The following is a 10,869-nucleotide window of genomic DNA, read 5'->3' on the forward strand; positions in this document are numbered from 1 at the left end:
TTTAGCCAACCATTTCTTACCCTGCTCTGAGTAGGCAGTGCACTTTATAGTGCGTATGAACGTTCGCAAGACTCATGAGGTAGAAGTTCTGTTTGTTTAATTAAATATATGGTTTCCTTTGTTCAAATTTTCCGGGTCATGTCAGAGTTCGGTGTGTCTGTGTCCTATATTTCTGTCATTTCTGTTGTGTGCATAGAACGCACTGATTGTTCCATGTATGCGTGGGTTTGAAAAATTATTAAATCTGATTAAGACGATTGTAACAATTGATGTGAAAACTGCCTTTTACATTGTAGAATCAGTTGATTGGTTGTAATTGCCAGTTGGGTAATTGTATGGTCCTGGGAGCCAAGTTCGTATATAAATGTAGGCCTACCTGTTTGAGCTCCTGTTAGACAGATTCCATGTGGTTTCTCCAGGAGAGGCTGCACAGTCTTGCCCTCTACCTGTGTCTGTTAAGATAGAGCCGGTTAAGCCTGATACAGGGACCGAGGTTATTTCTTTTGGGCTATTGCCCGTGTATATTTGGTAAATCTACTTGTATATTTGGTATGATATGGCGCTTTCACCATTGGATCATCAAGACCTGTAAATAAATCTACACTCTGAGCAGTCAAACTGCCTTGCCTTCTGCTGATTTCATGCCTGCTACAAGTAGACAAAATAATGAAAATGGCTGTCTGGTAGCCTCAATAAATAGACAAAGTTGTTGCTTGTATATATATATTTTTTACTTGACTTGAAAAACGTGACTCAACTTGATTTGCTCTTAGAATGCACGACTTGGACTTGACTCGAGTCTTGACTTGAGACTCACACCTTGTGACTTGAGACTTGCTCGGGACTCGAATAATAGTGACTTGGTCCCAACTCTGCAGGTCCTACGGGCCCTGGTTTTGTCGCACCTGGACTTACTGTCCAGTCGTGTGAGTAGCTGCTGCCTTGGCAGCAGCTTATGGGGATCCTTAATAAATAGATGGATGACCCGGTCTCTCTCTTCTCTCCAGGTTGGAACGAGCTGCTGATTGCCTCCTTCTCTCACCGCTCCATCAGCGTGAAAGATGGCATCCTACTGGCCACCGGCCTGCATGTGCACAGGAACAGCGCCCACAGCGCTGGCGTGGGAGCCATCTTCGACAGGTAACAGGCACACACATACACACACACACACACGCACACACGTGCCATGGACCTCGGTGAAGAACATAGAAGCAACCTTTTGCATGTTCATTTTCAAAGAGAAGGTCGTATACTGCAGGGAGAAAGATTGAAAAAAGGTGCCTCTGAATGATTAAAGCATTCTTCATTGGTTTAAACAATAAATGTCTAGTGTTTTTGTAATGGCCGTTTGTTTTATTTGATCATACACGCCGTCATATATACACTGTCTGTCATAGTTATCCGTTGAAGCATTGAAATGGTGGCCAATTATGCCTGATGCAGTTTACTGTTCATTTAAATGTCCGTTTCTCTTTGGAGTCCAGATGATTTGTTGAAATGAGTTGAATCATTTTCCTGACTGAAGGGAGTATTCATCTATTCTGTTTTACATTGGCAGATGTCAGTATTTTATTCAGTAGCATGGCACCTGTCTTGAGTAAAATCCTGCGCTCATCGCAGCTCTCAAGGAACAGGCGTGCCCACCCCAACTCAGTAGGGTTGCCACATCACATGGTGTGAATTCATTGTTTATTACACAGTAACTACATTTTTATGAATAGTTCATAAGCTGCAAGACTCCCAATTCCCACAGGAATTTAAGCATATCTTGGATTAACCGGTCGCAGGCTTTTGTTTCAGATTCATCACAATCTAGACATCCTTGTGGTCCAGTGAATGTTTTTTTTTAAATTTTATTGACATTTCTCAATTCTCATGTTTTTATCCTCACAATATTATTTTCTTTGCATTCTTTTACGATTTATGCCAAATCGGTTGAATTTACATGATTAAACAGCACTGATCATATTACTGCATTGTTCCTTTGATGCCTATTTATTACGCTCTTCTATTTTCCTATTCTTCTGTTCTACTGCCATAACCCTTTTTGTGCTGATTTGGATAAACCAGTTACATTTAGAATTTTTTAAATGATGCGTACTTACCAAGGAAGTTGTATATGATAATTATCGAGGGTACAATGAATGAACACTACAGTAGTTAAGTTAAGCAGAGGTCTTGGGTAATACTGCATAGAACTATTTATCTTGTTTCAATCTGACCCAATATGAACGTTTTCTCCTCTAGATCTTGTCTCTGCTCAAACATCTCAGATCTATTTGTTGCTGTGTTACATTGTCATATCTTTTGTATTTTTGTCATTCCTCATGCTTTACTTCCTGTAGTTTTGGTGCTTTACTTCCTGTAGTTTTAGTGCCTTACTTCCTTTAGTTTTAGTGCTATCTAAAACCTTTTCATCAGGTCAAGTCTCCATCAACAAGAGCCTGTAGCCTGTTACTCCCATAAGTGGAACTGGGCACCAAAATTCACTGCAGAGTCTAACTTACCTGTTCCTCTGGGCCCAAACCAACGCAGAGGGGACAATGTAATAACATTGTAACTGTGTAATAACATTGTAATAACACATTGTAATTGCATACACAGGGAGAGTGCGCACAATGCAGAGGTTGGGGCCATATTTGACAGGTAATGACATCACTACACACCCACCTTCCCCTATCAACAACGAACAAAACAAATAACGCCACCCCCCCAAAAAAAATAATCTTGGCCCAGTTGTTGAGAATGAGCGAATCTGGCAAAGAAAGTGCTGTAATATGCCCAGGAATAAAAGCGGGTCGTGTGTATCTTGTCCACACGTGTTTCAGTGAGTGTTGTGTTCTGTTTCTCCTCTTTTCTGTCGGACCTTAGGCTCGACTGGTCGCTGGCGCAGTGTCGACAAAACACAGGCTGCTTACTTTCCTCCCTTTTGTGTTCTTTACATTACCCAACATTATTGCGATGTGCCGTAGTCTATAAATACGTGGTGGTTTGGGCTATTGCTTTGTTGCAATTTCTATCATTTATAAGGTTATGTGTAGATTGTGTGTAAAGTGTAAATACAATGTGTAAAGAGGATGTAAGACTTGTATCCCAGCCCCCCTGCCCTTGTTAATTTCTCTATATAACTGCTGCATCGTTGAGTGGAACTGTGGTGAGCGCTAGAGAAGATGCTAACCCATCTCCTCCCGCTCTCTCGTCCCTCTGTCACACCTCCTTCTCCTCGACCCCGGTTGTAGAGTTCTCACTGAGCTGGTCAGTAAGATGAGAGACATGCAGATGGACAAGACCGAGCTCGGGTGCCTCCGAGCCATCATCCTCTTCAACCCAGGTAATTATTTCAGCTCGAATAATAATTTGAGACAAGATAAGCCATTTCGTCCCAAATATAGCATGATGTCAGGAAGAATCACACGTTAATTAATCTCAGTGCTATAATGCAGGTGTTTGTTCCTGCGTTCAGATGCCAAGGGCCTTTCCAGCTCCAGTGAAGTGGAATTGCTGAGGGAGAAGGTGTACGCATCGCTGGAGTCCTATTGTAAACAGAGATACCCCGACCAGCAGGGCAGGTACAAGAGAAACACACAGACATACTATAGCACTTATCCACACAATACTCCCACGTCACCGCCATGATTGACCTCACTCGTTCTCCCCCATCGCCCCAGGTTCGCTAAGCTCCTCCTCCGGCTGCCAGCGCTACGCTCCATTGGCCTGAAGTGCCTGGAGCACCTGTTCTTCTTCAAGCTGATTGGCGACACCCCTATCGACACGTTCCTCATGGAGATGCTGGAGGCGCCCCACCAGCTGACCTAGGAACCAGGTTCTGCTCTGGTCCATCAGGGGTTCTAGTTCTGGCACCCTGGTTCTGGGACTTCACCATGTCTGCTGGTTTTGACGTCTCGCTCACACAAACCCCACCAACCTTCTTCACTCATTAAATCCCCCCAAGCTGATACAGCTCCAAAAGACCATATGCTGTCAAAAACAAACACTTTTTCACAGTAGTGGTTAAGACACATGGATATATCTCATTATTAACCACATATACAAGTTTTATCCTGAGTTAGCTATCAGTTTGTAGCCTTCAGCTTTGAGTGTAAACGCTTCTGCGATATCCGGTAGACCTCTCAGCTTCTTGTGGGGTTCGTAGGTTATTCAGATACATTGCTGTACGCATAGATATGACGAGTGGCTTACTCTGTCTTTGGTTTTACTCTTGGGTTTACCCCAAATCCGTCATAATCAGGTGCGTAATATTTCAATCAAGTCTCCCAACTTTTCCAGCTTCTATTGGTCGGGACACAACCAACGGAGGCAGACGCGCCCCTCTCAGTTCACCAATCCGAATGTGATTTGAATACTATGCTTTATTCACGCTGAAATGCGCTGAATTTGTTTTGAAGTACTGTACTCATAAAAGGAGACATTTTTAAGGCATTGAAATCCAAGGAGCGGGCACTTTGATTGGCCCTTCTTAAAGCTCACACCAGGCTTTCAAAGAAAGAAGGTGACTTATAGGATGTTTTCTTTTGTTTCTTTGTGGCGTTTGGTCTTCAAGTCCCAACAAGGGCCATTGGGCACAGAAAGTGCAACCTTGATCAAGAGCACTGCGCTCATTGGTGCTGTTGTAGATCTTTCTTTTGTTTCATACCCTATCCTTGCTAATGGTCATTTTTGCACTCTGTGAAACGTTACTGTGTAAGTAAACATTTAGCAGAAACCCTTCTGCCCATCTTTAAGAAACTGGGGGGCGACCACAACACACACGTCATCGAATGAACCTCTGCCCATCTTTCATCATATGTCTTCTTAAGAACCAATATGTTAATGAGGGTGCTTCGTTCTGTGAAATGGCCGTCCGTTCTAAGAAAGCCAGGATATCATTGGATATCTTGTTCTATTGGCTTACAATACCCCTACAAACCCCCCTTCTGAATCCTCCGCTTGTTTCATTCCGTGCTTGCAGCCTCTTTCCGTTCACTTTTTACCACCTGTAAATAAGATGACACATCTACTCCTTCACTAGAGTACGATTGGGTAATCCCAATCTATGCATACAGTAGGGAAGACACAGGCGTTAGCGAGCATATTAATACCCACACACAACAAAAAGTATGTACCGATAGCACGAGCTACAGCTATTTTACACATTCAACATGTACTGTAAAAAAAACTTTAAGGGTTTTACCAATAGACTGGATTTTAAGCTTGAAAAACCCACCTAATTGTCACTGACTAGTAGGTTGCTAGTAGTTGTACTAGTAGTTGTGATGGTATTCTTTCGGGCCACTGTCGGCAGTGTCACGGGCAGGGCGATAGACCCTGCCCCCTTAGGCTGACCAGCTTCAGACGATACTTCCTGTTTAGCAGGCTTCAGCGGATGTAATGTGTGGTCTGCTTACACAAAGCTATGCACCAGGGGCTGATTCAGCTCCCCATAACAGAAATGGATGTCAACACATTAGATACAAACTATGAACAGAAATATAAAAAGAGCATCATTACACACAACGTAAGCAGTATCGGTGGATGCATAAAGAATGAGACCATATACAGTGGCTTGCGAAAGTAGTCACCCCCCTTGGCATTTTTCCTATTTTGTTGCCTTACAACCTGGAATTAAAATTGATTTTTGGGGGGTTTGTATCATTTGATTTACACAACATGCCTACCACTTTGAAGATTAAAATATTTTTTCTAGTGAAACAAACAAGAAATAAGACAAAAAAACAGAACTGTTGAGCGTGCATAACTATTCACCCCCCCAAAGTCAATACTTTGTAAAGCCACCTTTTGCAGCAATTACAGCTGCAAGTCTCTTGGGGTATGTCTCTATAAGTTTGGCACATCTAGCCCCTGGGATTTTTGCCCATTCTTCAAGGCAAAACTGCTCCAGCTCCTTCAAGTTGGATGGGTTCAGCTGGTGTACAGCACTATTTAAGTCATACCACAGATTCTCTATTGGACTGAGGTCTTGGGCTTTGACTAGGCCATTCCAAGACATTTAAATGTTTCCCCTTAAACCACTCAAGTGTTCCTTTAGCATTATGCTTCGGGTCATTGCCCTGCTGGAAGGTGAACCTCTATCCCAGTCTCAAATCTCTGAAAGACTGAATCAAATCAAATGTATTTATATGGCCCTTCTTACATCAGCTGATATCTCAAAGTGCTGTACAGAAACCCAGCCTAAAACCCCAAACAGCAAGCAATGCAGGTGTAGAAGCACGGTGGCTAGGAAAAACTCCCTAGAAAGGCCAAAACCTAGGAAGAAACCTAGAGGAACCAGGCTATGAGGGGTGGCCAGTCCTCTTCTGACTGTGCCGGGTGGAGATTATAACAGAACATGGCCAAGATGTTCAAATGTTCATAAATGACCAGCATGGTCAAATAATAATAATCACAGTAGTTGTCGAGGGTGCAACAAGTCAGCACCTCAGGAGTAAATGTCAGTTGGCTTTTCATAGTCGATCATTAAGAGTATCTCTACCGCTCCTGGGGTCTCTAGAGAGTTGAAAACAGCAGGTCTGGGACAGGTAGCACGTCCGGTGAACAGGTCAGGGTTCCATAGCCGCAGACAGAACAGTTGAAACTGGAGCAGCAGCACGGTCAGGTGGACTGGGGACAGCAAGGAGTCATCATGCCAGGTAGTCCTGAGGCATGGTCCTAGGGCTCAGGTCCTCCGAGAGAGAGAAAGAAAGAGAGAAGAGAGAGCACACTTAAATTCACACAGGACACCGGATAAGACAGGAGAAGTACTCCAGATATAACAAACTGACCCTAGCCCCCGACACATAAACTACTGCAGCATAAATACTGGAGGCTGAGACAGGAGGGGTCAGGAGACACTGTGGCCCCATCCGATGATACCCCCGGACAGGGCCAAACAGGAAGGATATAACCCCACCCACTTTGCCAAAGCACAGCCCCCATACCACTAGAGGGATATCTTCAACCACCAACTTACCATCCTGAGACAAGGCCGAGTACAGCCCACAAAGAAACAGGAACAGGTTTCCCTCAAGAATTTCCCTGTATTTAGCGCTACCCATCATTCCTTCAATTCTGACCAGTTGATGCTGCCACCATGGGGATGGTGTACTCAGGTCCCTGATCTGTTTGGAGAGCTCTTTGGTCTTCATGGTACCGCTTGCTTGGTGGTACCCCTTGCTTAGTGGTGTTGCAGACTCTGGGGCCTTTCAGAACAGGTGTATATATATTGAGATCATGTGACACTTAGATTGCACACAGGTGGACTTTATTGAACTAATTATGTGTCTTATGAAGGTAATTGGTTGCACCAGATCTTATTTAGGGGCTTCATAGCAAAGGGGGTGAATACATATGCACCCACCACTTTTCCGTTTATAATTTTTTGAAACAAGTAATTTTTTTTCATTTCACTTCACCAATTTGGACTATTTTGTGTATGTCCATTACATGAAATTAAATTACAGGTTGTAATGCAACAAAATAGAAAAAACGCCAAGGGGAATGAATACTTTTGCAAGGCACTGTAGGTATCCCTTTCCATATTGTGGCCATAAAAAGATTTAGATGGGTGATTTCTGAAGTGTATTTAGAGATTGGTATTATTTACCATTCAGAAATGATGATGAAGAATAGAAGTTGCTGTATCACCTTACTGGACAGTAGTTCAGCTGTCCTAAACTGGGTGCTACTCATATGGTCTTACAATTATAGACATGCTTGTTTACACCAGAGGAGGCTGGTGGGAGGAGCTATAGGAGGATGGGCTTATTGTAATGGCTGCAACAGAATAAATGGAACGGAGTAAAGCATATTTGGTACCATTCCATGAATTCCATTCCAGCCATTGCAATGAGCCTGTCCTCCTATAGCACCTCCCACCAGCCTCCTCTGGTTTACACCAACGCAGACACAGTACAAACACAAGGCTAAGAGTGTGCAAGTACACACACACTTCACCTTTTTTGGTCTTGAAACCGATGGCTACTTAAAATTGGATTCCCACTCAGCTGTACTCTTTTCAGCCGATCCCCTAGATTTACTTGCTGTCAGCCCTTTCTGGCGAGAGGAACACCTCCCCCATGTAATATATGGATATGGAGGATTATACCTGTGTCCTACTCCAAGCCTGTGAACAAGCAATAGGAGCACTGTAGACTATTTACATACCTGTTGGTTTATGCATGTCTATACATGTGAAAATGCTCTGTTCCTCAGTGTCCAGATTGTGAATGTACAGAGGAGAGGTGCGGTTGCTTGTTGACGCACCACGGTTTCAGAGTGGAACCTCAGGGTAGACTATCTTATGTGTGCATCCCCAGTGTGAACCATGATCTGGTCACACCTCCACGATGCTGGCAACAGCCCTTTCTGCAATTCCCTCATGTTTTTATGGAGCCTCCTCAGTTTAATGTGATCTCCCATTTCTTTAACACTAGAAAATACTGGCCTCGAGGGACCAAACGAGTCATTTTGACTCCAACATTCTAAGTCTAACAAGTACATTTCATATATGCTATCGGATAAATAATATTTTGGTTGTGTTTATGGATGTCTTGTGTAATATCAGAATACGAAAAAATGATAATTTCAAAGAACAAAATATAATTTTCGTTAGTTTATGTTACTGTAGGCTATCTGTTGCCTAATGTTCAAGTGTGGAGCTCATGGAACAGTGGTTATTATTGGGAAACGTGATATTTTGAAATGGAGCTAATTCTGGATACTATATCGAAAACAAAACGTCTGTGTGACTCTGTAGGAGGATTTGAAAAAGTCACTTTTTGGCACTCTGAAAAAGACATGTCCTCTTAAAACTGCTTATAACACACATTCTGTTTGTGATATCGAAATGATAAAATATGTGTGTTAAACAGACTTATTTAGGAAAAGTCAAGGACAGACTTTAAAAATGGCAGAGATATTTCAATTTAAAATTAATATTAAGTCAAAATTACTCACTTGCCTCTTCTAGTGCTAAAACAGTGCATTTAAAGTGAATCCCTTGCTATGCTGTGTTTTATCCTATAAAATGCAGTTTTGCTATGAGCAGAGATTATTTAGTACAGTATACATATAACAGCTCTATGCACATTCTACAGGTTTTATAAGCTAAGCATTTTCAAGTTGTTCAGGCAGACAGTTTATCAGAAGATGGTCCAAGTATTTTTTTTATTTTTTTTATGTATTCTGATATGTCACTGTGTTGATATGTAGCTATGTTGATATGTCATGATGTTGACTGCGTACAATGAAGCCTTGTTCTGGTTATACCAGCAAACTCGGGTCTGCTGCAGCATGGAGAGAGGTTTTCAACAAAACAACGAGATGCACAGAATAGCAAGGCGCAAGCGAAGGGGTGTAAATTGGCAAACACGTTGCCCGGCCCCTTCCTCTTCCCTTGCCAACGGAGTGCAATGGCCATTTGGTATTACTTGATGGCAGTGCGGCTGCGGTCGTCGCCCTTGGAGACAGACCGCCGGCGTGCGGCCCAAAGATGCGTGTCCTTCGTGACCGCGTGCACTCAAGGCAGACGCCTGGACCTTTGATTACGTTCAGTATCTCCAACTTACTTTTGAAATCACTTGCTTTAAATAAATAAAAAACGCTTCTTTATTAAAACTGGGGCTGTGAAGCTGTCATGTATTGGTATGTAGCGGGGCGCAATACTTATTTACATAGGCACCCTGGAGCAAAGGCCCTCTGCAATGATCTAAACACCCCATGCGGTTGGCTGGTTTGCGCCACCCATGTGATGATGCAACACTGCCAAACAGGTGCGAAGGCCAGTGTTGATGCTGTGCCATGCTGAGGGGTGTGCTTTGTCACTAAAGGCCCCTTTATAAGAAGGGTGTCACAGCAAGGGGGGAGGGCCAGTGGCCCCTATGGTGCTAATGCTGTACATTGGTGCTTTTTTTAAGGGTCAACCTTGCTTTGATTGCCAAGAGGGCAGAGTTACAAGCTAGGAACGTGCACAGATCATTCGGCTTTTTGGATCACGGTTCTATCTTCCATGTCCAGCGCAAACAGGAGTGTTTACGTCGAAAAATATGTGTTGGGACACTGCAGCAAACCTTGGCTTCGGCTGAGAAAAAAAGTGGAGCCAATGCATGGACTCCAAAGGTGCGCGCTGAAATCACGCCTCTGGATAGTGTCCCATTACATGGAATGAACTTGAGGGGAGGGCCAACTCAACATGGTAGACGCCACTCTTTATAGGAGGGAGGTCGTGCTCTCCAGTTGAAAGAATGCTTTCAAAGTTGGAGAGGTGTTTAGGGTGGGGCACTTTGACTTGATCAGATGATGATTTGTTGATCAAGAAAAGCTGTTTTCTTTTTAATTAGATCTAGAGATGTCCTGTCATTGACTCCCACCACAATACACTGCTTCTTTGTCTGTTTGACTCTTTCCCATGACCGCGCTGTTCATCTTTCTGTATTCAGGAGTATTAAACAAATGCAAAAACTTCATCACCTGGGTTTCCTTTTTCTCGTGTTAATTCCTTGTCTAGTTTTTATCTCTGACTCCAGCATACATGTGCAAATTATAGACTTTTGTGTGTTTTGTTTGGGGAAGGAAAGCAACAACAACAAATTGTCATTCGGAATCTGTTTCTGTTTGTTGTATCATTTCCAAGTAAAGGTTTTAATACTGTACCATGCTTTTCAGTGCATGTTTCAAAAGAAGCATTCAAAGAACAATGTGGACCATTTGACTTGTTGGAAGCTTGACAACCATGTACTATTAGACTACATTTTTATTGTATTTAGATAAATTATACATTCTGATCTTCTGAGTTGATATAAATCAGTGTAAGCATTTTCCCCAACCTTCATACATAAAACAACTTGTTGTCCAATAAATGTAATGTCCCGATTG

At 42.9% G+C, this 10,869-nt stretch overlaps 1 protein-coding gene across 10 annotated transcripts in view; it reads left to right on the plus strand.

Moving 5' to 3' along the window:
- rxrba (retinoid x receptor, beta a) overlaps positions 1–10,460 on the plus strand; it is a 36,752-nt gene extending 26,292 nt beyond the window's left edge. For 4 of the 10 annotated variants that reach the window (XM_071374548.1, XM_071374546.1, XM_071374549.1 and 1 more), the window contains 5 exons: positions 1,008–1,140; positions 2,605–2,646; positions 3,240–3,331; positions 3,464–3,569; positions 3,669–10,460. In XM_071374548.1, coding sequence (XP_071230649.1) covers positions 1,008–1,140; positions 2,605–2,646; positions 3,240–3,331; positions 3,464–3,569; positions 3,669–3,816 — 521 coding nt within the window. In that variant the 3' untranslated portion in view covers positions 3,817–10,460. Of the gene's footprint in view, positions 1–1,007; positions 1,141–2,604; positions 2,647–3,239; positions 3,332–3,443; positions 3,570–3,668 lie in introns of all 10 variants that reach the window. The other 6 variants (XM_071374552.1, XM_071374550.1, XM_071374553.1 and 3 more) reach the window with 3 other exon arrangements.
- Positions 10,461–10,869: the final 409 nt, after the last annotated feature.

Source organism: Salvelinus alpinus, chromosome 29, assembly GCF_045679555.1.
Source record: "Salvelinus alpinus chromosome 29, SLU_Salpinus.1, whole genome shotgun sequence".
Taxonomy (NCBI): Eukaryota; Metazoa; Chordata; class Actinopteri; order Salmoniformes; family Salmonidae; genus Salvelinus; species Salvelinus alpinus.